The sequence below is a fragment of the Capricornis sumatraensis genome, chromosome 7 (genome assembly GCF_032405125.1).
Source record: "Capricornis sumatraensis isolate serow.1 chromosome 7, serow.2, whole genome shotgun sequence".
NCBI lineage: Eukaryota > Metazoa > Chordata > Mammalia > Artiodactyla > Bovidae > Capricornis > Capricornis sumatraensis.
The window spans coordinates 38926326-38950854 of record NC_091075.1 but is presented as its reverse complement, the minus strand read 5'-3'; the positions used below and the strand labels follow the sequence as shown (position 1 = coordinate 38950854).

Below are 24529 nucleotides of genomic sequence, written 5' to 3'. Positions count from 1 at the left end.
AAAGCCGAGTCTGATCCCTGAGTCCGGAAGATCCCCTGGGGAAGGAAATGGCAATCCACTTCACTATTCTTGCCTGGAAAATCCTATGGATGGAGGAGCCTGGCAGACTCAGCCCATAGGGTCACACTGAGTTGGACACGACTGAGCGATGTCACTCACTCACTTACTCACTCAGGGGGTACAGTACATGGACCTTACAGGATGGATACCAAACTAAAATGGGGAAATATATTGTGAGAGAAACTGACATGTGGTCAGTAGTTAAGAAATTTTATTTTCTTTCCCTTTTCTCATTCTCTTGTCCTCCATAAATCACTGTCAGGAAAAATTAGTAAAAAATAAAAATTTGCTGTTGGTATAAGATATTAGGTATAAATTATCTTCAAAGTGTGATTTTAAAGATACAATGACAGTATCTATTACTTTTCTGTTTTTTTAACCTGTTTGTTCTCTGATAAAGGGAAGTTCATCAGATATGGTCATAAAGTGGAAGGGAAAACCATGGGCTATTCCACTTGCTGATCTGTAATTTGTAACCAATCACTTTGACCTCTCTGAGCCTAAGTTCTTCACCTGTGAAGCAGGGACAATGTTCCCTCTCATGCCTGCTTACTCAGTGCTTATGAGGACACAGCAGGGAAAATAGCTGGAGGGATTTTGTAAAGTCTAAAGTAAACACTAATGTAAATAGTAAATAATGTAAACAGTAATTATTATATTTTGTTTCCTCTTTGTTATACCCATAGTGGACATTCAGTAACTATTAGAAAAATATTAACCATGAATTTTACCTAGTAGTCACTGAAAACTTATTAAGTGCCTTTCTTTGGGATTGGAATGAAAACTGACCTTTTCCAGTCCTGTGGCCACTGCTGAGTTTTCCAAATTTGCTGGCATATTGAGTGCAGCACTTTCACAGCATCATCTTTTAGGATTTGAAATAGTTCAACTGGAATTCCATCGCCTCCACTAGCTTTGTTTGTAGTGATGCTTCCTAAGGCCCACTTGACTGCTCACCAAAGCCAAATGAAAAATATGGAGACAGAGTTTGGAGGAGATAGAAAGGTGGCTTTAATTCTCAGCTGACGGAGATGGGGGCACAGTAGGCTCAGGCCTCAAGAACTCTCCCCCGCTCCGCTCCTTGAGGTGTCTAGTAGCTTATGTAAGTTGAGGGCTCGCAGTCAGGAGTCAGTGATGAGGAACAAAAGTGTTGGAATCTTGATTTCTTCCTCTTTATTTTCTTCAAAGACAGTCATAGGCTGACATCAGTAACCCAGTGATTGAGTCTGGCAGTTCTGTGGTTCTGTGGTCTTTCTCATATGAAACTACAAGGGGAAGGGTAGTGTAAGGGTAAACACCAAACAGGGAATATATTAGGCATAGAGTCAAAGGCGTCACAAAAGTGTGATGTGTAGCTCTTGCAGAGTTAGGGGGCAGGAAAGCAAACTCAGTTACAGATATGCAGAATTAGGAGCAGTTAAAGTGAAAGAACTAGGGATGTTCAGGCCTGCTCACTGTTCTCTTTACCATTTTTGTTCATCTTTGTTCTCAGGAAAGGGAAAGGAAACAAGTCATTCCTCTTTTTTTCCCTTTTCCCTGCGACAGTATCATGTTGGGGAGTGGGTGTGTACTGAGGTCATCGTCTGTGGTGGGAGCCTAGAAGGGAGTAACTGATGTTGTGGAATCCAAGAAGTACTTTACAGAGACGAGGCATTTAAGACGTACATATTTTCATAAACAGAAATGGAGAAAAGAAAACTCATCTTCTCAGAATGAACAAAGACATGGATTTGGAAAAATCTGGGAGAAAGAGGCAAGTTGTTTGTTGAAACAGCAGACTGAGAAAGTGTGTATGTGTGTGTGTGTGCACACACAAGCGAGAGAGAGAATGAGATACCCCTTTAACTGTTGACAGAATGCAGCTGGAAATGTCCGTTACAAGCAGATCTTCAGTTCAGTTCAGTTCAGTCGCTCAGTCGTGTCCGACTCTTTGCGACCCCATGAATCGCAGCACGCCAGGCCTCCCTGTCCATCACCACCTCCCGGAGTTCACTCAGACTCACGTCCATCGAGTCAGTGATGCCATCCAGCCATCTCATCCTCTGTCATCCCCTTCTCCTCCTGCCCTCAATTCCTCCCAGCATCAGAGTCTTTTCCAATGAGTCAACTCTTCACATGAGGTGGCCAAAGTACTGGAGTTTCAGCTTTAGCATCATTCCTTCCAAAGAAATCCCAGGGCTGATCTCCTTCAAAATGGAGTGGTTGGATCTCCTTGTAGTCCAAGGGACTCTCAAGAGTCTTCTCCAACACCGCAGTTCAAAAGCATCAATTCTTTGGCACTCAGCCTTCTTCACAGTCCAACTTGCACAGCCGTACATGACCACTGGAAAAACCATAGCCTTGACTAGACAGACCTTACTCGGCAAAGTAATGTCTCTGCTTTTGAATATGCCAGCTAGGTTGGTCACAACTTTTCTTCCAAGGAGTAAGGATCTTTTAATTTCATGGCTGCAATCACCATGTGCAGTGATTTTGGAGCCCCCAAAAATAAAGTCTGACACTGTTTCCCCATCTATTTCCCATGAAGTGATGGGACCAGATGCCATGATCTTCATTTTCTGAATGTTGAGCTTTAAGCCAACTTTTTCACTCTCCTCTTTCACTTTCATCAAGAGGCTTTTTAGTTCCTCTTCACTTTCTGCCATAAGGGTGGTGTCATCTGCATATCTGAGGTTATTGAGATTTCTCCCGGCAATCTTGACTCCAGCTTGTGTTTCTTTCAGCCCAGCGTTTCTCATGATGTACTCTGGATAGAAGTTAAATAAGCAGGGTGACAATATGCAGCCTTGATGTACTCCTTTTCCTATTTGGAACCAGTCTGTTGTTCCATGTCCAGTTCTAACTGTTGCTTCCTGACCTGCATATAGGTTTCTCAAGAGGCAGGTCAGGTGGTCTGGTATTCCCATCTCTTTCAGAATTTTCCACAGTTTATTGTGATCCACACACTCAAAGGCTTTGGCATAGTCAATAAAGCAGAAATAGATGTTTTTCTGGAGCTCTCTTGCTTTTTCCATGATCCAGCGGATGTTGGCAATTAGATCTCTGGTTCCTCTGCCTTTTCTAAATCCAGCTTCAACATCTGGAAGTTCACGGTTCACATATTGCTGAAGCCTGGCTTGGAGAATCTTGAGTATTACTTTACTAGCGTGTGAGATGAGTGCAATTGTGCAGTAGTTTGAGCGTTCTTTGGCATTGCCTTTCTTTGGGATTGGAATGAAAACTGACCTTTTCCAGTCCTGTGGCCACTGCTGAGTTTTCCAAATTTGCTGGCATATTGAGTGCAGCACTTTCACAGCATCATCTTTCAGGATTTGAAACAGCTCAACTGGAATGCCATCACCTCCACTAGCTTTGTTCGTAGTGATGCTTCCTAAGGCCCACTTGACTTCACATTCCAGGATGTCTGGCTCTAGGTGAGTGATCACACCATTGTGATTATCTTGGTTGTTAAGATCTTTTTTTGTACAGTTCTTCTGTGTATTCTTGCCACCTCTTCTTAATATCTTCTGCTTCTGTTAGGTCCATACCATTTCTGTCCTTTATCAAGCCCATCTTTGGATGAAATATTCCCTTGGTATCTCTAATTTTCTTGAAGAGATCTCTAGTCTTTTCCATTCTGTTGTTTTCCTCTATTTCTTTGCATTGATCACTTAGGAAGGCTTTCTTTTCTATTCTTGCTATTCCTTGGAACTCTGCATTTAAATAGGTATATCTTTCCTTTCCTCCTTTGCTTTTCACTTCTCTTCTTTTCACAGCTATTTGCAAGGCCTCCTCAGACAGCCATTTTGCTTTTTTGCATTTCTTTTCCATGGGGATGGTCTTGATCCCTGTCTCCTGTACAATGTCACGAACCTCCTTGGAGGGCCTTAATTATACACAAAGAATTTTGTGTCACTGGTAGTTCAGATGGTAAAGAATCCACTTGCAGCGAGGGAGACCTGGGTTCAATCCCTGGGTCGGGAAGATCCCCTGGAGGAGGGCATGGCAACCCACTCCAGTATTTTTACCTGGAGAATCCCCATGGACAGAGAAGCCTGGTGGGCTATAGTCCATGGGGTCGCAAAGTGTCTGATACAACTGAGCAACTAAGTACATCTCTGGAGCAATAGGCCACTAACCATTAAAACAGTTAAATGACATGATCAGAACTGTATTTTTTGCATGTAACTCTTAGGAAAACATAATGTGAGATATTATCATGACATATGCAAAATAACTGAAGTAGAGTAGGATGCTGGAGATACAAAGTGTATAGAAAATGAGATGTTGCTAATATGAGCCTACAACCTTCAGCAACTATTAATTAGGGGAGGAGTGTGCAATGAAGAAAGAATATACTATGAACTGAAATTGCCTAGATGGAAGGATTGTGAGGATGTGCCATAAAGAGAGCCCAAAGATCAGGGACTCAAAAGTGTAAAAATTAAATAGAAACCTCAATTAAATGGCTTGGGACACCAGAAGGGGGAGCTCTCAGGCCCTGGACCATAGCAGAGCCCAGCAGGAAGAAAAGGGACTCAGCCAATGAAAGCCATGGGCTCTTAGCTTACTATAGTCCTCCCAACTTCCTTTTCTCCTCCATGGAACTGTTCTTCGCTTGCCATGGGGGCATTTGCACATGGTGTACCATGATTGCAGACTCTGAATTGCAATTCTTCACTGATTCCAAACAAACCCACCTTTGCTGGGGAAATATACAGCAGTTGATTTGTTAAAAGCCAACAAGTATGTTGTTATGGGCTTCCCTCGTAGCTAAGTTGGTAAGGAATCTGCCTGCAGTGCAGGAGACCCAGGTGTGATCCCTGGGTCGGGAAGATCCCCTGGAGAAGGAAGTAGCAACCCACTCCAGTATTCTTGCCTGGAGAATCCCATGGACAGAGGAGCCTGGCAGGCTACAGTCTATAGGGTTGCAAGAGTTGGACATGACTTAGCGTCTAAACCAGCAAACCAGCAACAAGTATGTTATAGTAGAAATTAAATAGGCTTTCTAGTCAAATTGGCTAGTGTTAAAATCCTGCCATCTATATGCATGTTATCAACAAACAAGTTACCAAAACTCTCTGAGACTTGATTCCTTACCTAAAAAATGGGAATAATAATACTACTTAGTTTACATGATTGATGTAGAGAATCCCTGTTGCTAATCTCCTTGGCATCCATCCTCCACTTCTTCCAGCAACACAGTCAACTTTCATTTTGGAATCCACCTACTCTTCACTCTCTGATTGTGAGCACGCATGAGCTTCCAACAGGCAGATCTCATTGGCTCAGGGATGGATCGCTGCTAAGTCGCTTTAGTCGTGTCCGACTCTCTGCGACCCCGTAAAAGGCAGCCCACCAGGCTCCCCCGTCCCTGGGATTCTCCAGGCAAGAACACTGGAGTGGTTTGCCATTACCTTCTCCAATGCATGAAAATGAGAAGTGAAAGTGAAGTCGCTTAGTCGTGTCCTACTCTTAGCGACTCCATGGACTGCAGCCTACCAGGCTCCTCCATCCATGGGATTTTCCAGGCAATAGTACTGGAGTGGGTTGCCATTGCCTTCTCTGAAGGGGTTTAGCTAGGATGAAAATTTAGGCTTCATTCATCTGCTCCTCTGAGCTTGGCGCTCAAGTTTAATTCTTGAAAGCCGTTCAGGTCAGTACTGGCGGGAGGAAGGGAAGGCGGGAGGAGGTAGACGATTGGGGAACGGAGGAAGAGGGAGGGACCGCAGGGAGGTAACCAGCTAAGGCGCGGCTCACCCAGCCTCCGGTTTTCTGAGTATCAGCGCGCACTCGTCACTAGCCTTTGGGTGCTGGGCTGGCAGAGCTCACAGATTCGGGCAGGCGGCAGGGGCGCGGGAACGCGATGTACTTCTGCTGGCGCGCTGGCCGCCGAAGGCCGCTGCGGGAGCGGCAGGTGGTTGCTGGCGGCAACACGTTACTGCAGGCGGCCAGTGGGGAGCATCACTCGCTACTGCTGCTGAGCGACGGCACGGTCCAGTCGTGCGGGGACAACAGCCGAGGCCAGCTGGGCCGGAAGGGCACGCCGCGCGGGGAGCAGCCAGGTGAGCTCCTGGACTCAGATGCGGGGCAAGGGGTCAGGCGGGTGGCGGTGCTGGAGCCGTGGGTCTGCTGGACCACAGGCGACAGGAGAACAGGGTTCCGCCCTGCGGGAGCGCAGGTCCATCAGTTTCGTTTCCTGCTCGCGCCTCAGGTTTGTTTCGGTTTCCAGTAGTTTTATCTTCAAAAGGAAACAGAGCAGAACTAAACTGGACCGCGTTCCTGTGAACAGAGATGCCTTTTGAGACCAGTCCTTACCTATGCGCACCTATCTGGAACAGAGTGACCTTCCAAACGTGGTTTGTGGTTTGAACACTGTAACTCCTTCCGAAGTACCCTTAAAATAATGTATACTAGTACTTTGCTAGTATTGATTATTGTAGAAACACAGGAAAATAAATCGCTTATTAGTCTAACACCCAAAGACAGCTTACATTTTGATGCATTTCTTTTTTGCCTTTTTTTCTATTACATATTTAATCTTTATAAAATTATGTATTTATAAGGTTTGTATATGCAGATTTACTGGAGAAGGCAATGGCAACCCACTCCAGTACTATTGCCTGGAAAATCCCATGGACGGAGGAGCCTGGTGGGCTACAGTCCATGGGGTCACTAAGAGTCGGACACGACTGAGCAACTTAACTTTCACTTTTCACTTTCATGCATTGGAGAAGGGAATGGCAACCCACTCCAGTGTTCTTGCCTGGAGAACCCCAGGGACGGGGGAGCCTGGTGGGCTGCCGTTTATGGGGTCTCACAGAGTCAGACACGACTGAAGCGACTTAGCAGCAGCATGCAGATTTATATAACTTTGTAAGTTGTGTTCTTCATCAAGCATAATATCACAAACATTGCCCTTTTATTATATTATATAATATTATATTATAATCTATACTATATTATAATCTATTTAAAATAGATTTTGAATTGTTGCATAATGTTCTAGGCTTTGACAGTATAACTATTCTCCTTTTGGAGAAATTTGTTTTTTTTCCCATCAGGGGCTTTTGTAAATAATACTATGATTGACATTATTGTAAGTAATGTCACATTTCTGGTTATTTACTTAAATGCCAAGAATTATGTCTGGGCGGGGGGGAAAACTTTTCCTCTACCCTTAGTTCTACCCTTAGTTCTGTCCTGAGGACCTGTGAACTAAATTGACAAAGGCAGGTTAAGGAGGGAAAAAACCTTATAGCTTTATTAATATGTGCACAGGAGTTCACAGAAAAGAAGGGGTTAGACTTAGGAGCTTATGTGCCATTTAACAAAGAGTAGGGAGTTTGGGTTTTGAGGAATGATCAATTGTGGAAAAATGATTTTGAAATATATGGGGGAAACTAATGAAATTTAAGGGTTATTTTACTTAAGGCTGTTTATGCAGTCTTATCTCAGTACCAACTCTGGTGATGAGTCACTTTTCCTGGTATGAAAGGGGGAGGCGGGTATACCTTCACAGGAGAAATTCATGCCACATTTATGTTTTTAAGTTGATAGGGAAAGGCAGAGAACTCTTCCTGCATCTGTTGATTCTCAGTTGCCTTCAGCTCAAAACCATCCTTATGCCAAAGTGGCATGCTTTGGGGTGGTATATCCTGATCCCCTTAAAGTGGAAGGGACAATGTGATCCTTAAAGCCAAATTCTTCTCCAGCAATGAGGTACCAGGTTCTACTTCTATGACTGTATGCATCTTTGGAAATCTTTTTTTCTTGCTGCACAGTTTGAAAAGTAAATCACTGAAAAGAATAAGATCACAAGACTAAAAAAGAAAACTTAAGCATTAACAAAACTTGACTGGTAATGATGTGCTTAACTCCAAACCTCTAATAATTCAAAGATGAACACTTTAGGAAAACAGTTTAGATTGTCTTGTAGGGAAAAATGCTCAGAGTTTCAATAGTGGGCATATTTGACCCATCCAGAGGCATATTAAGTAACTTGCCCAGAGTTTCATTGTGAGGGCGTCTGGCATCTGCCTCTCATACTCAGGCAGGCTCCCTGCCCATCCCTTCCTGAGCAGAGGATTCACTGTTCTCACTGTTCAGGGCTGGAAAGTCAGAGGAGTGGAGTAGGGGTGAGCCCATCCTTTCTCAGGCTCCCTTTATCTGGCTGAGCTTTTTACTCCTCCATCACAGAGAAGTGTTAGGCCAAGCATCAAGTCCTTACAGGTTCTGCTCTTTCACATGCCCATCCTTTTAAATAGTAGCAATATTCCATAAAGATGTGCCACACAATGAGCCTATTTTCTTCTCTCCTTTGAAGTGGACATTAGGCCTTGATTTAAAAGTCACTGGAAAAAATAAATAAATAAAAAAAAATAAAAGTCACTGGAAGAGATGAGACATCCCAGTGACTCTTCCTTTTGAAGAAAAGTACTTTCTTAAACTTAGTATTAAATTAGCAATCTTGGTGTGGGTTGTTTTGTTTTTGTTCCTAAAGAACGAATTCCGGCATTGGAAACTCTGCACGTGGCTCTGGTGAGCTGTGGAAAGGAGCACTCCCTGGCTGTCTGTCACAAAGGAAGGGTCTTCGCGTGGGGAGCTGCTTCTGAAGGACAGCTGGGAATTGGAGAATTTAAGGAAACAACTTTTATACCTAAGTACGTATTTTAGTTCATTGGTGTTTTTGAGTTTCATGTGCCAGGCACCATGCAAGATTGCCAGGGTCCAAAGATAACTATAACAAACACACTACCTAACCTGAAGGGTTACAGTGTTGTGAGGGAAGGAGGCAGGGAAAATAACATAGAACACCAATTATTACTTAATTAGGATCTGTGAAAGAGAAGGGCCGCATGATGTGAGAACATGTGACGCTTTGATCTTAATCTTATGTACGGGAATAACACTTGGACCTCCAGAGTTAGCATAAAGAGTATTTTAAAGTGAAAATATTTGAGCTCCAGAAGATCCACAGAGATATCTTATCTGACTAAAACAGGGCCTCCTGAAAATGCAGCTGCCATTAATCCTCCTTTGAGGGAGTTTCCTATGAATTCAGCCCTCTTGAAAACAAAATGCACAATTAGCATCAAAAAACCCAATAGAACCTTCCATACTCTACCACTGAAGCCCTAAAAAAAAAAACACCCTTTTGCTAAGTTAATATATATAAACCTCTACTCAGGTTATTGTACAAATTTTCCATTACTTGGGAGCTTCTATCTGCACATATAAACTTTTTTGTCTTTTTCCCTGTTAATCTATGACAGTTAATTTGCAGGTTCCCCAAGCGGAGAACACAGGTTGAAAGAGGAAAGGTGTTACTCCCAACATAATCTTTTGGCTTGTCATAAGCCCCTGGATCCTAATATTTTACTTAGTAAAATTGGGGGAAAAATCATATCCTCACACACAGCTTCCTAGGCCAAATAATATGATAAGCAGTCTGAACTGTGTGTTCATGAATTACATACACTGAGAATTTTCAAAAACATATGTTTTAATGCTAGGAAGTTACCTCTTGTTACCTTCTCTGGTCATTAAATTGTATAAGAGATGGCTGTGACTTGGGGGAATGAGCATTGAACTTGTAAAGAAAAGCCCAAGGTTTGAATCTGTTCTGTAGCTTGATACCAGTTGACCTCTTTGAGTTCTCCTAGGTTCAACCATATAAAATTGATAATCAGTTCAGTTCAGTTCAGTTGCTCAGTCGTGTTCGACTCTTTGCGACCCCAGGAATCGCAGCATGCCAGGCCTCCCTGTCCATCACCAACTCCTGGATTTCACCCAAACTCAAGTGCATCGAGTTGGTGATGCTATCCAGCCATCTCATCCTCTGTCGTCCCCTTCTCCTCCTGCCTCCAATCCCTCCCAGCATCATGGTCTTTTCCAATGAGTAAACTCTTCGCATGAGGTGGCCAAAGTACTGGAGTTTCAGCTTTAGCATCAGTCCTTTCAATGAACACCCAGGACTAGTCTCCTTTAGGATGGACTGGTTGGATCTCCTTGCAGTCCAAGGGACTCTCAAGAGTATGTTCTAATCTACAAAAACAGCAATTTAATAAGAATCAACCTAATAGTATCTTTATCTCTCAGGGCATAGGGTAGGTGGTGTATGTGACAGTGCTCCATAAATTCTAAAACCCTACAAAGTATGTGCATGAAGAAATTTAGTTTTCTTTTAGCTTGGTAAGTATAGTATAAAGGTTAGAACTTTATACAATGCATTAAAAGCCCAATAAAAATCACTTTTGCATTATATATTGTTTTGGATTCTGCTCTGTATTTTTATACATGTTGATGTCATGTCGAAAACAGTTTGAGGGCTTTGGGATAAATGTATTACAGAAATAGAAGAAAGTAATTTAAAATATCTGTAGTCCACTTGGTGACCCAATCTGAAGAAGGATTAATAGATTTTGTATCATTATTATTATAGGAAGATAAAAACTCTGGCTGATATAAAAATTATACAAGTTGCCTGTGGACACTACCACTCCCTGGCATTATCAGAAGGTAAAAAAGTCTTCTTGGATCTTGTAAGTGTCATCAGGAAGTAATTTTTTTAATACAAATAATACCTGTTGAGTTTTAATGCATTGGGGTTCATTTTAAATGCATTTAAAGTTAAAAAGAAAACTTAGATATAATAACTTGTAGAAATCCAAAATGTGTTAGCATTTCCCTGGGTACGTAATTTAGCATTAGAAGAGCTTGATTTTTTACCTCTTGTAAATGATCTCTCTCTAGCCAAATGTTGTTTACTCCCACCAGTCACTCCACAAGTATTTATTGAGTGCCTACAGTATTTCCAGCAAAGAGGATATAGCAGTGAACAAACCTAAGACTGCTTTCATGAAGCTTGTATTCTGGGGAGATGTAGGGGAAGTGAGCCTTAAACACAGAGACGAATAGTTGTGTGGTGTAATAGGGATAAAGATGTGAAGAGAAGTGAGACGGGGAAAGGGGACAGAGAGCGAAGGGGTAGGTGGAAGGAAAGGGTCTTTCTACTTTATGAAGGAGATCAGGGAAGCTATCCTCATAAGGTGAGACGTGAACAAAGACCAAAAGGAGAGGAGAGAGACAGATGATGCTAAGGCCATGGAATGATCCAGATGCAAGACCATGCCCAGCAGGGTGCTCAGGAGCACCAGAGGCTCTGGAGAGGGAGAGAAGGGAGCCAGGCGAGATGCAGTCTGAGAAGTAATTGTGGGAATCCTGGTGATGTGGGGCTTATGAACCGTGGTAAGAATTGGCCTTTTATTGAGTGAGAAAGCAAGCTCTTGAAGGGTTTAATCAGACACGGTTTAAAAAATGCACTCTGGCTGCTGTTGAGAGAAGAAACTGCTGGGGGCAAGGATACAATGTGGGAGTGCAGTGAGATGCTGTTGCCATTTTCCAGGAGAGAAATGATGTTGACTTGGCAGGTAAGGGGGTAACAGTGAAGTGGTGAGAAACAGTTGGATCCTCGATAGATTTTGAAGCAGAGACTTTAGTATTTGCTGGGTTGAAGGCTGTAAAAAAAGAGAGAGGAGTCAAGGACGACTCCAAGATTTTTAACCGGAGCAGATGAAAGGTCATGGTTATTCTTAACTGGGAGGGATAAGAAGAGTGAATATTGTTGAAAGAGATTTTTAAATGTGACCTTGGCCACTCACTTTGCCTTTAGTAAAGGTACTTTAACCTCCTTTACTCCTGTTTTATTCTCTAAAGATTTTTAGAATTAAGGTGGTGTTTCCCCTTGAATTTGGTATTACAGTATGTTTGCAGTTCTGAATTTCTCCTCTTTGCTTTTGCAGATGGCCAGGTGTTTTCATGGGGAAAGAACAGCCACGGACAGCTGGGCCTGGGGAAGGAGTTCCCCTCCCAAGCCAGCCCACAGAGGGTGAGGTCCCTGGAGGGGATCCCGCTGGCACAGGTGGCTGCAGGAGGGGCCCACAGCTTTGCCCTGTCACTCTCTGGGACTTCATTTGGCTGGGGAAGCAACAATGCAGGGCAGCTGGCCCTCAGTGGGAATAATGCTCCAGGTAACGGGTTAGGCTTATAGTAAGTCCTTCTTTCTTTGTACTTGAAAGACCAGTTCTGCAAAGGGCACTTTCAAAGGTTAAAACAGTGGTTCCCAAACTTTGGGACACATTAGAATCACTTAGGGAGCTCTATTAACTTTTTTTTTATTCCTGCTGTAACAAATCACCACAAATCTAGTGGCTTCAAACAACATAAATGTATTATCTCATGGTTCTGATGCAGGTCTCACTGGGCTAAAATGAAATTGTCAGCAGGGGCTTCCTGGAGGAACAGACCATTTTCTTGCCTTTTCCAGATTCTACAGGCACCTACTCTCTTGACTTTCTTCTTCAAAGACAGCAATGGCTGGTGAAGCCTTCTTCAAGTCGTGTTACTCTGACATTGACTTTTCTGACCCCCTCCTCCTCAGTTAAAGGACCCTTGTAACTGCATTGGGCAGAGCTAGATAATCCCAGCTAACCTTCCTATTTTAAGGTCAACTGATTAGCAAAACCTTAAATTCACGTTCTTCCGTAACTCCTCTTTGCCATGTCCTCTAACATATTCACCTCTGTGTGCTCAGTCATGTCAACTCTTTTTGTGACCCCATGGACTATAGCCCACCAGGCTCCTCTGTCCATGGGATTATCCTAGCATGAACACTGGAGCGGACTGCCGTTTCCTCCTCCACAGGATCTTCCTGACACAGGGATCGAACCTGAGTCTCCTGTATTGCAGATGGATTCTTTACCCCTGAGCTCTGGGAAAAGAACTTGTACATCTTTGGAAGGCCATTATTCCGTTACTCTAAGAATGTTTAAAAATCCCAGTGCCCAGATTGGACCCCAGACCATTAAATCAGAATGTCCGGGGAGGGAAGGCAGGCATCAGTTATTACCAAAGACTGCACAGGAAGTGCTCTTGCATGACAAAGTTTGGGAACCCTTTTTCAGACGATTGCTAGCAGTAGGGGAAACAACCAGTTCCTCTGACAACCTTTCAACAAAGCTCACTGTGATGCCTTCCTGATGAGCCCCTCTGTTCAGCTGTTTACATGCAGCTCATGTGTATTTAGCTCCTGTTGCATACCAGTACCAGGGCTTCCCTGGTGGCTCAGCGGTGAAGAATCCACCTGCCGATGCAGCAGAAGCTGGTTCGATCCCTGGGTCCGGAAGATCTCCTAGAGAAGGAAATGGCAACCAGTATTCTTACCAGGGAAATCACATGGACAGAGGAGCCTGACAGGCTACAGTCCATGGGGCAGCAAAGACTTGGACTTGACTTAGCAGCCTGACAACCCCATACCTGTCCCATGCTGATCCCTTACATTTCATTTCATTTAACTTCATCAGCGTGGAATGGGTCCTCTTATTTTCTCAATTATTATTGCATATTTGCAGAACATCTATAATGTGACAAAAATGAATGCAGCATAATGGAAATATTATTGGGAAGTGGGGTCTTAAAGCTTAGCTTTCTTGGCCAATAGCCTTAGTCATTCCAGAAAATTAAATATTTTCCAAAAATAAATGCTAAAGTACTGCTTTTCTTTTCTAGCACAGAGCTTTCTTTTTGTTTTATAATACTTCTGATTGTTCACATTTTAAATTATGTTGATGAATTATAATAAGATAAAAATATTAAAATATATAAAAACTCATGATATATGAGGATTTCTTATACTCGAGAGATTCTGCTTTCTTTCCACAGTTCAGAGGTATAAGCCTGTATTAGTTGGTGCACTGAAGACTCTCAGTGTGGTTTTTATCAGCTGTGGTTACGAGCACACTGCAGTGCTTACCCAGGTAAACCAAAACATCTTGAGATATATATATATATATATGCCATACCTTGTGGCTTGTGGGATCTTAACTCCTCAACCAGGGATCAAACCTGGGCCCCTGGCAGTGAAAACACTGAGTCCCAACCACTGGACCATCAGGGAATTCCCATTTTGCTATTTTTTTTTTAATCCCAGAGAAATGTTACCATAAGGTACATGTACTAATTATTGTGGAAAACAATATGTGTATTAATATCTGAGGATACCCATTCAGTGTACAAATCTCTAACGAGGAGAAGTGAGCCAAGCCATCGGATTTTTAAGATCCTATAACGAAAGCTAATTTCAGCTTCAGGAAATATTTTTAGATATTTTAAGATCTCTTATAGATTGGGAGCCAATCCTTTCAGCAATTATTCTGTCATAATGTAGCTCTACATATGAAAAGTATTGTAGAAGCAACAATTCTTATAGGTTTCAGTGGCCTACATTACAGGCTGGAACATTCTGTGTTCCATTTCTTACTTGGCACAATTATGAATCAGCATCCTGAATGTCTCCCTCCTCTTCTTATACTGGCCATGCAATTCATTCCGACAAGATGGGTTCTCTCCATAGCTGTAATGAACAGACTTGAAGACTATTTGTGTGGTTGAAATGTTTATTTAAAGCAAAATATCTGAAATAATTTATATTTTGTTTGTTTTTAAAATATGCTTGGGTTATATTATCAGTTGGCAAGAGAGAGCTAGAATTGTTTTAATCTAGAATCATCTTTTGAAAAGAGATTTATTTTCAGAGAAATGCTCAGATAAATAAAGCAACCTTATATTTAAGTGTTAGTGTTACTCTTGAACCAGTTAATTTCTCCATCAATTTTTTCTACAAACACATTGTAAGTACCTAGTTCTGAAGGAAATGCCAGTGATTTTTCAAGTTTAATATGTTAATTCTTTATTCACTAGTAGAAATAATAAATATAAGACCCTTCTTCATATAAAGCTTATATTTACCATAGGGCTCTCATAAAACTCTCTTATGGGACTTAATCTTTTAATTTTTAATTACACTTTTAGCCTGAAATTAGTCTGATCCTTCTTTTTTTTTAACAGGATGGGAAAGTATTCACATTTGGAGACAATAGCTATGGACAGCTGGGACACAATTCCACTGCTGAGAAGAGGGGTCCACAACTTGTGGAAAGAATTGAAGGCCTCGTTTCACAGATAGATTGTGGAAGGTAATAGGTTTTTTTAAAGTGAGAGTAGAAAGTGGTGTATTTTATTACTTAGAAATAACTTATATGAAATGTTTTGAAACCTTAAAACCCTAAAATATGTGATTACTCTTTTTATAGATCATTTTCCTTTCTGAAAATTTACTCCTTTCAAATATGGTTTAATTTTTCTGTTTTTCTTCTTTATTCTAGGCATTTCTTTTATTTCATAAGAATTTATTGGAAATGTACTGGGCATAGACCACCTTACTAGATTCTAGGGTGAAGGGGGTTAGTATATAACAAAAAATAGTGGTGCTTATCTTCTTGAATTCATTAGACAAAATTAACCTCTTGCAAGTAGAAGATGATGTATATTTGCATGTGCATTCTGAGTTTTGCATAACCTAAGTATGAGAACTTTAAAAAAAATTTTTATTGGAGTATAGTTGATTTAAAATGTGTTAGTTTTTGCTATACAGCAAAGTGAATCGGTTATACATATATCATTCTTTTTTAGATTCTTTTCCCATATAGGTTATTACAGAGTATTGAGTAGAATTTCCTGTGCTATATAGTAAGTCCTTAGCTATCTATTTTATAGTGTGTATGTATCAATCCAAATCTCCTAATTTATCCCTCCCTATGAGGATACTTTTGGAGAAGGCAATGACACCCCACTCCAGTACTCTTGCCTGGAAAATCCCATGAGCAGAGGAGCCTGGTAGGCTGCAGTCCATGGGGTTGCTAGGAGTCAGACACGACTGAGTGACTTCACTTTCACCTTTCACTTTCATGCATTGGAGAAGGAAATGGCAACCCACTCCAGTGTTCTTGCCTGGAGAATCCCAGGAATAGGGGAGCCTGGTGGGCTGCCGTCTATGGGGTCCTACAGAGTCGGACACGACTGAAGCGACTTAGCAGCAGCAGCAGCATGAGGACACTTTGGCTATTATCCACCCAATTTGTAAAAAGAGCAAAAGACAAAAATATAAATGATAGAAACCATAGTAAAGACCCATCATTAATATCCTGCCTTTATGGTTGTTAATAAGTCACTATTTACCCACCATTTGTTTGGCCATACGACTTGGTACTGTCTAACTCTGACATTGTGATAGTGGGGTCTGGGTACTTAGTATAAGATAAATCTGTTATTTTGTGTTGAGACATCATCTTTCTCAAAAAGCATGACTCATTATAATAAGTCTTCATAATATTTTGTCTTCTGCAGTTTTCACACCCTTGCATATGTCTATACCACTGGTCAGGTGGTGTCTTTTGGTCGTGGACCAGGTTGTACAAGAAGCTCACCACATCCGGAGGCTCTGGCAGAGAGCTCTGACGTTAGCTGCCTGATTTCTGCTAATGGTATGAGTGGTCCCAAGACTTGTAATTTTAATTGATGTCACTGGAGGAAAAATATTATTCAGTTTCCTTTCAAAGAGTGCGTAGAACTGTGGTTCTTTTGGTACTGTTATCTTTGATTTGTAGAATATGCATTTTTTTAATGCAGTGCTTCCTGGAATATTAGGTAATTTTTTCTAAAGATTAAGGTAATATAAAATAATCAGTTATTTATGCTTTAGAATAGCACACTTTTATTTTTTATTTTATTTATTTTTTAATTGAAGGATAATTGCTTTACAGAATTTTGTTGTTTTTTGTCAAACCTCAACAGAATAGCACACTTTTTATATATTTAATCAAACCTCTACTAAAGTACACCAGCCTGGTTTCATTATGCAAATGCATGGAAAATTAAATTTTAAGATAAGGGAATATACAATGTGTAATCTGATCAATATTAATCTTTTATGCTGTTTGTAGTCAAAATCTATTTAGAAGCCAATGAATAAGTAAATTTAGCTTGGTAATACATTAGTTTTTTAAAAAAACTTTTTAAAAGCAGTTTTAGGTTTATAACAGAAGATTTATACTTTTTACATCTAAAAAACAATAAGCATGGATTTATGACTTTCTTCTAGACCTTGAGGATGTTCAAGTCAAACATATTTTTGCTGGAACATATGCCAACTTTGTGACAACTTACCAGGTATCTATTACAATTTCTGTTTCTTTTAAAAATCATCTTTTCTTCTGGATTTCATGGCGGTATTTGAAACATTGTGTCATTTGTATATATTAAAATTTTTTACTAAACTAGTAAGTTCCACTGTTAGAATTCTTCTTTAAAAATATTATGTAATTCTCACTTCCTCATTTGGATTCCCAACAGGTACAATGACTAGCACTAATTACCACCCATGAGTTAGCAACCAAAGTACTGTAAATAGATCAACACACTTAATCCTCAAATCAACTCTGGTTGTTATCATCACTCCCATTTTACAGATGAAAAAACTGAGTCTCAGAGACATGGGCTTGCCCAAAATTATGCTGCTAAGAACTGACAGAGCTGGATTCAAACCCAAACAATCCAGCCCCACCATTACCCACCATTACCCACCATGCTCTAGCACCCTCCTAATTATTAACAGAGAGGTTTATATCATTATATTTCTGAGCGAGTTCTGAAATGTTGTAGAGAGAAAAAGTATACAGAGTTATTTTAATAATTTGTACATTTTTTCTATTATTAGGGATGTTTTAAACAACACATATAGACTCTTACTGTATTCTCCGGGACAGACAACTGTAAGCAAGGCAAAAGTCTGTGCTGCTGGGGACAGTCAGGAGATTGTGCTTGGTTGCTTTGTTATAGCTGTTGGATCAGGCTTCTGTCTCAGGCTCTGCTATGGATCCTTGGGGTACAGTGAATAATACACACAAGTATATCCTCATTCGTGGCATTTGGATTCTACCGGGAAGTACCGACAAGAAACACATAAATACAGTTGTGTTAGAGAGCAGCAATTGCTCTGAAAAAAAATAAAATGGGCCATTTGAGACTGATAAGATGAGATGGGCTTCTTTAGAAATGTCAGTCAAGAAAGGCCTCCCAGAGGCCGTAACATTTGAGCAGAGAGTTTAGCCATGCTTAAATCCACAGGAGGAGCATTCCAGAGGGACCATTCTCTCTGGAATAGAGAGGCCCTGGGGCAAGAAGAAGTTTAGCATGTGTGAGGGACAAAAAGGAAACCAGTCAGACAGACTATAGTAGGAAAGCGTGAAAGAGTTATATGAGCTGGAGTCATATGGAAATGGGCTCAGTTGTGGGAGATGAGGTTCATTTGAAATGTCCTTGGAGAGGAGATCTAAAGTCTTAATTGCATGTTCAACTCTGGAGCTCAAGGAGGATGCTAGCACTGGAAAATTAAACATGATAGTTGTTAAACTGCAGATTGTTATTAAGCCAGAGGCTTGGATGAAAGGTCACCTGGAGTGAGAGTAGAAATGAGAAGAGCAGGGGACAGAATCCAGCCTTGAGGGACTTCTCCATGAGGAGGTCAGGCAGTGAGGCAGGGCCAGAAGAATTGAGAAGAACCAGTTTCTGAGGTGGAGAGAACCAGAAAAGGGTGGCTCATCAAGACAAGAGAAGAACGTCTTTGCAGAAGGAGGAAGTGGCCAAACCTGACACATACTGCTGAGAGGTCGAGTAAGATGAGCACAGAGTTTGTTTTTGCTTTGTCAAGACTGAGTCGTCTCAGGGGACAGAGGATGAAACCTGACTAAGCGGGATGGACAGAGAATAGAGGGGAACAAGTGGAGGCAATGACTGTGAAAGTTCTGAGAAGTGTTGCAGTGAAAGGGAGCAGAGGACCTTGGGAGGTTTTGATTGTTGTTAGGAGTGGTGATGTTAAGGTATGTCTGTGTGCTGATGAGCATAACCCAGTTCAGGAGGAAAAAGTGATAATTCCTGAGAAAGAGAATAATGGCAGCGCTAATGTCCTAGAATAGGTGTGAGGAAGTGGGGTCCAGGGTCCAATGTAGAATACAGGGCTTTGGGCAGAAATTTTTATTCTGTTCTGATGAGGAACAGTAGAGGTGAGGTAGGAAGGCAAGGTTAGGTCTTGCCTGTTTCCGTTTTCTCAGTGATGTACAGTTCAGCTCAGTTCAGTTGCTCAGTCGTGTCCAACACTTTGTGACCCCATGGACTGCAGCGCACCAGGCTTCCCTGTCCATCACTAACTCCCAGAGCTTACTCAAACTCATGTCCATTGTGTCAGTGATGCCATCCAACCATCTCATCCTCTGTTGTGCCCTTCTCCCACCTTTAATTTTTCCCAGCATAAAGGTCTTTTCAAATGAGTCAGTTCTTCGCATCAGGTGGGCAAAGTATTGGAGCTTCAGCTTCAACATCAGTCCTTCCAGTGAATATTCAGGACTAATTTCCTTTAGGATGGACTGGTTGGATCTCCTTGCTGTCCAAGGGACTCTCAAGAGTCTTCTCCAACACCACAGTTCAAAAGCATCAATTCTTCGGTGCTCAGCTTTCTTTATAGTCCAATTCTAACATCCATACATGACTACTGGAAAAGCCATAGCTTTGACTACATGGACTTTTGTTGGCAAAATAATATCTCTGCTTTTTAATATGCTATCTAGGTTGCTCATAGCTTTTTTTCCAAGGAGCAAGGGTCTTTTAATTTTATGGCTGCAATCACCATCAGCAGTGATTTTGAAGCCCAAAAAAGTAAGAGTCTGTCACTGTTTCCATTGTTTCCCCATTTGTTTGCCATGAAGTGATGGGACCAGATGCCATGATCTCAGTTTTCTGAATGTTGAGTTTTAAGCCAACTTTTTCACTCTCCTCTTTCACTTTCATCAAGAGACTCTCTAGTTCTTTGCTGTCTGCCATAAGGGTGGTGTCATCTGCATATCTGAGGGTATTGTTATTTCTTCTGGCAATCTTGAGTCCAGCTTGTGCTTCATCCAGCCTGGCATTTCACCTGATGTACTCTACATATAAGTTAAATAAACAGAATGACAATATATAGCCTTAATGTACTCCTTTCCCAATTTGGAACCAGTCTGTTGTTCCATGTCCAGTTCTAACTGTTACTTCTTGACCTGCATACAGATTTCTCAGGAAGCGGATAAGGTGGTCTGATATTCCCATCTCTTTAAGAATGTTCCACAGTTTGTTGTGATCCACACAGTCAAAGGCTTGGGAGTAGTTAATAAAACAGAAGTACATGTTTCTGTGGAACTCTCGTTGGATCTTGTTCGATGATCCAGCGGATGTTGGCAATTTGATATATGGTTCCTCTGCCTTTTCTAAATCCAGCTTGAACATCTGGAAGTTCATGGCCCATGTACTGTTAAAGCCTGACTTGGAGACTTTTGAGCATTACTTTGCTAGCATGTGAGATGAGTGCAATTGTGCAGTAGTTTGAACATTCTTTGGCATTGCCTTTCTTTGGGATTGGAATGAAAACTGAGTTTTCCAAATTTGCTGGCATATTGAGTGCAGCACTCTCACAACATCATCTTCTAGGATTTGAAATAACTCAACTGGAATTCCATCACTTTCATTAGCTTTGTTTGTAGTGATGCTTCCTAAGGCCCACTCGACTTCACATTCCAGGATGTCTTGTTCTAGGTGAGTGATCACACTATCATGGTTATCTGGGTCGTGAAGATCTTTTTTGTACAGTTCTTCTGTGTATTCTTGCCACCTCTTCTTAATGTCTTCTGCTTCTGTTAGGTTCATACCGTTTCTGTCCTTTATTGAACTCATCTTTGCATGAAATGTTCCCTTGGTATCTCTAATTTTCTTGAAGAGATCTCTAGTCTCTCCCATTCTATTGTTTTCCTTGATTTCTTTGCATTGATCACTTAGGAAGGCTTTCTTATCTCTCCTTGCTATTCTTTGGAACTCTGTTTTCAAATGGGTATATCATTCCTTTTCTTCTTTGCCTTTAGCTTCTGTTCTTTTCTCAGCTGTTTGTAATGCCTCCTCAGACAACTATTTTGCCTTTTTGCATTTCTTTTTCTTTGGGATGGTCTTGATCACTGCCTCCTATACAATGTCATGAACCTCCGTCCATAGTTCTTCAGGCACTCTGTCTATTAGATCAAATCCCTTGAATCTATTTGTCGCTTCCACGGTATAATCATAAGAGTTTAATTTAGGTCATACCCGAATGGTCTAGTGGTTTTCCATACTTTCTTCAATTTCATCTGAATTTGGCAGTAAGGAGTTCATGATCTGAGCCACAGTCAGTTTCCGGTCTTGTTTTTGCTGACTATATAGAGCTTCTCCATCGTTGGCTGCAAAGAATATAATCAATCTGATTTCTGTATTGACCATCTGGTGCTGTCCATGTGTAACGTCTTCTCTTATGTTGTTGGAAGAGGATGTTTGCTATGACCAGTGTGTTCTCTGGGCAAAACTCTGTTAGCCTTTGACCTGCTTCGTTTTTTACTCTAAGGCCAAATTTGCCTGTTATTCCAGGTATCTCTTGACTTCCTACTGTTGCATTCCAGTCCCCTGTAGTGAAGAGGATATCTTTTGGGGTGTTAGTGATATACAATCCTTATCTAAAACTTGGAGAAGCAGAGGATGATCGCTACAGGTTTAGGAATAAAAGGAATGTGTGCAATCATGTCTCAGAGTGAGAAAGTGAACATTGTGGGAGATTACTAGCCAGTACAGAGTGTCCATTTGAAATCTGTGGTCGTAGGCCTATGGTGAAGTCAGTCAGCACTGTTTATTTTTTTCCACTGATGTTAAGCTGCTTGGATTCCTTTGGAGTAATTCAGAGTTGAGATTAACTACAGGTGGACTTTTCCTAGGTGACTCAAGACAGAAGACTTAAAGGTATTTGTAAAGGACTGATTATAGTGCTGACCATAGCATCTAAGCTGGGTAAGACATGAGGAGGGTGATGGATAATGAACAAACAATAGAGCTGACAGATTGGAGTGCCCAATGGCCTCAAAAAATGTTGGAGTGGGTTCCACTGTTAAAATAAGTGTCTTAGTCTGTTCTGGCTGCTCTTAACAAAACACTGTAGATTGAGTGGCTTATAAGCAAAAATTTATTTCTCACAGTTTTGGAGGCTGGAAAGCCCCAAGATTAAGATAATGGTACGTTTGGGAATTCCCTAGCAGTGCAGTGGCTAGGACTTCATTCTTTTCTCGCCGTGGCTCAGGTTTGATCCCCAGTCAGGGAACTAAGATTCCATAAGCCATGCAGTATGACTTTAAAAAGACGACAGCATATTTGATGTCTGGCAAGAGCCTGCCTCCGGTTTATACATGACCTTCTTCTCCGTGTATCCTCACAAGGCAAAAGGGACAAGGGCAAAATAGCTCTCTGGAGTCTTTATAAGGACACTGGTCCTGTTCTTGAGGGCTTCCCCGTCATGACCCAATCACCTCCCAAATGCCCTACCTCCTAATACCATCACATTGGGGGTTAGGATTCCAATATATGAACTTAGGGGGGAAACGCTCAGTTTGTAATGTTCTGCCACTGCCCCCAGTCAATTCATGTCCTTTCTACATGCAGAATACGTTCATTTCAACCCAACAGCCCCAAAGTCTTAACTCATTTCCGTATGAAAGAATGTTAGACTGGAGTACCACTGTGAAGTCAGTGAAGTAGAAGGATGGTGTATGATGATCAGAGAGGAGTATGTTTCCCATAGATACTTAGAAGGTAGAACAATTATTGATATTATAAAGAACAGAATATCACCTGTATCTGGGGCAATCCACTAGGAGTGATTTTGCACCCCCGGAAACATTTGGAAATGTCTATCATCAGTTTAGGTTGTCCTAACTGAGGGAGGGCCATGAGTGTTGGGGTGGCTGCTGCTAATGTCTAATGCGTAGAGGCCAGGGATGCTGCTAGACATCCTACAGTGCACAAGACAGCTGCCACAAAAAGGGTTATCTGATGCAAAATGTCGACTGAGTCCGTTTAGAAACCCTGATCCAGGGCCTGGGTAGCTAAGATGGAGCAGAGGAAAAGAGTGCAGATAAGATCAAGAGTTGAGAGGTCATGGAGGGAAATAAATTATGTTCATTAATTCTGAAGTTGCCAAGAATGACAGAAAGAATGGTGACAGGCATGGTTGTGCAGAGGAAGACAGTCAACAAGATGCTTAAGTTTTCAGTTATTGAAGGGTAGTGCCTAGGACCTTGGCAGGTGATTATCATAGAAGAAAGGGAGGCAGGTGATATAGTCTAATGTCATGTACTTACGAAGAGCCGCGATTTTGGAGAAGAAAGCAGAAGAAATGGTCTGTGAGTGCCAATATGGAGCACCTCATTGTCCTGAGGTTCCTGGGATGTTGGAGGAAAAAAACTTCCTTATGACTGAACTCCAGGGGACACTCAGGACTCAGATCAAGAAAGTGAAGGGAATTGTGGTTATACATCTTTCTCAAGAGGTCTTTAGTTCTTAGTTCAGTCGCTCAGTCATGTCTGACTCAAGAGGTCTTTAGTTAAGCATTAAACAGAAGTGATGCAAAATTCTGATTTATTATAAATTTAGCAAAAGCAGAGGTATAATATGGAGTCATAGCACTGATGTCTTTCAAATAATATATTAAAGACAGATTTTTTTTTTCCCCGATTTCTCTGACACCTCTGACTGAACCATTTGTCTTCAAATATTGTAGAAAACCACGGTTCTTAAAGTGTAGCTCCCAAATTGGCAGCATCAGCATCAGCATCCCCTAGGAATTTGCTCTATATAAATTCTTGAGCTCCACTCCTGACCGTTGAATCAGAAACTGTGAGGATGGGCCCTGCTTTAACAAGATCACCAGATGATTCTGTTATAAGTTTGAAAGCCCCTGATACAAAAGCAAAACTCTCTGGATGATTAAAGGGCTGAAAGAAGCTAGTCCTTATTCAGTACTTCCTATAATTGAAAGGCTTTGTAGACCCAATGTATTTTAGTCTTAACGGGAGCCCAGAGAGGTGGTTATTGTTAACTCATTTTTTAACTGTGGTAAAACATACATAACATAAAATCTGCTATTTTAACCATTTAAAAATGTACAATTCAGTGGTATTAATTGTACTCACAATGTTACAGCCATCACCATTGTTTTGCTCAGTCGCTTAGTCATGTCTGACTGTTTGTGACCCCATGGACTCTAACCCACCAGGTTCCCCTGTCCATGGAATTGTCTAGGCAAGAATACTGGAGCGGGTTTCCATTTCCTATTCCAGGGAATCTTCCTGACTCAGGGATTGAACCCGTGTCTCCTGCATCTCCTGCATTGGCAGGCAGATTCTTTACCACTGTGCCACCTGCGAAGCCCAACCATGGCCACTAACCATCTCTAAAACTCTTCATCACCCCAGGCAGAAATTCTTTATTCCCCCTCAAGCAGAAATTCTTAACCATTAAATAATAACTCTGAGTTCTCCCCTACCCCTGACCCCAAGTACAGTCTAATATCCTTTCTATCAATTAGCCTGTTTCGTATAAGTGGAATCATGGTTTTGTATTGGGCTTATTTCATGCAGCATAATGTTTTCAAAGTTCATCCATGTTGCAGTATGTGTCAGAACGCCCTTCCTCTTGTGGCTGAGTCATATTCCGTGTGGGC

General features: G+C 41.4%; 1 protein-coding gene across 2 annotated transcripts in view; it reads left to right on the top strand.

The window, feature by feature from the left end:
- Nucleotides 1-5831: 5831 nt before the first annotated feature.
- LOC138082139 (probable E3 ubiquitin-protein ligase HERC6) overlaps nucleotides 5832-24529 on the top strand; it is a 52873-nt gene continuing 34175 nt past the window's right edge. For both annotated transcript variants that reach the window (XM_068975427.1, XM_068975426.1), the window contains exons 1-8: nucleotides 5832-6104; nucleotides 8543-8702; nucleotides 10484-10560; nucleotides 11844-12071; nucleotides 13762-13856; nucleotides 14947-15074; nucleotides 16285-16421; nucleotides 17039-17106. In XM_068975427.1, the coding sequence (XP_068831528.1) occupies nucleotides 5906-6104; nucleotides 8543-8702; nucleotides 10484-10560; nucleotides 11844-12071; nucleotides 13762-13856; nucleotides 14947-15074; nucleotides 16285-16421; nucleotides 17039-17106 (1092 nt within the window). In that variant the 5' untranslated portion in view covers nucleotides 5832-5905. The remainder of the gene's footprint in view (nucleotides 6105-8542; nucleotides 8703-10483; nucleotides 10561-11843; nucleotides 12072-13761; nucleotides 13857-14946; nucleotides 15075-16284; nucleotides 16422-17038; nucleotides 17107-24529) is intronic.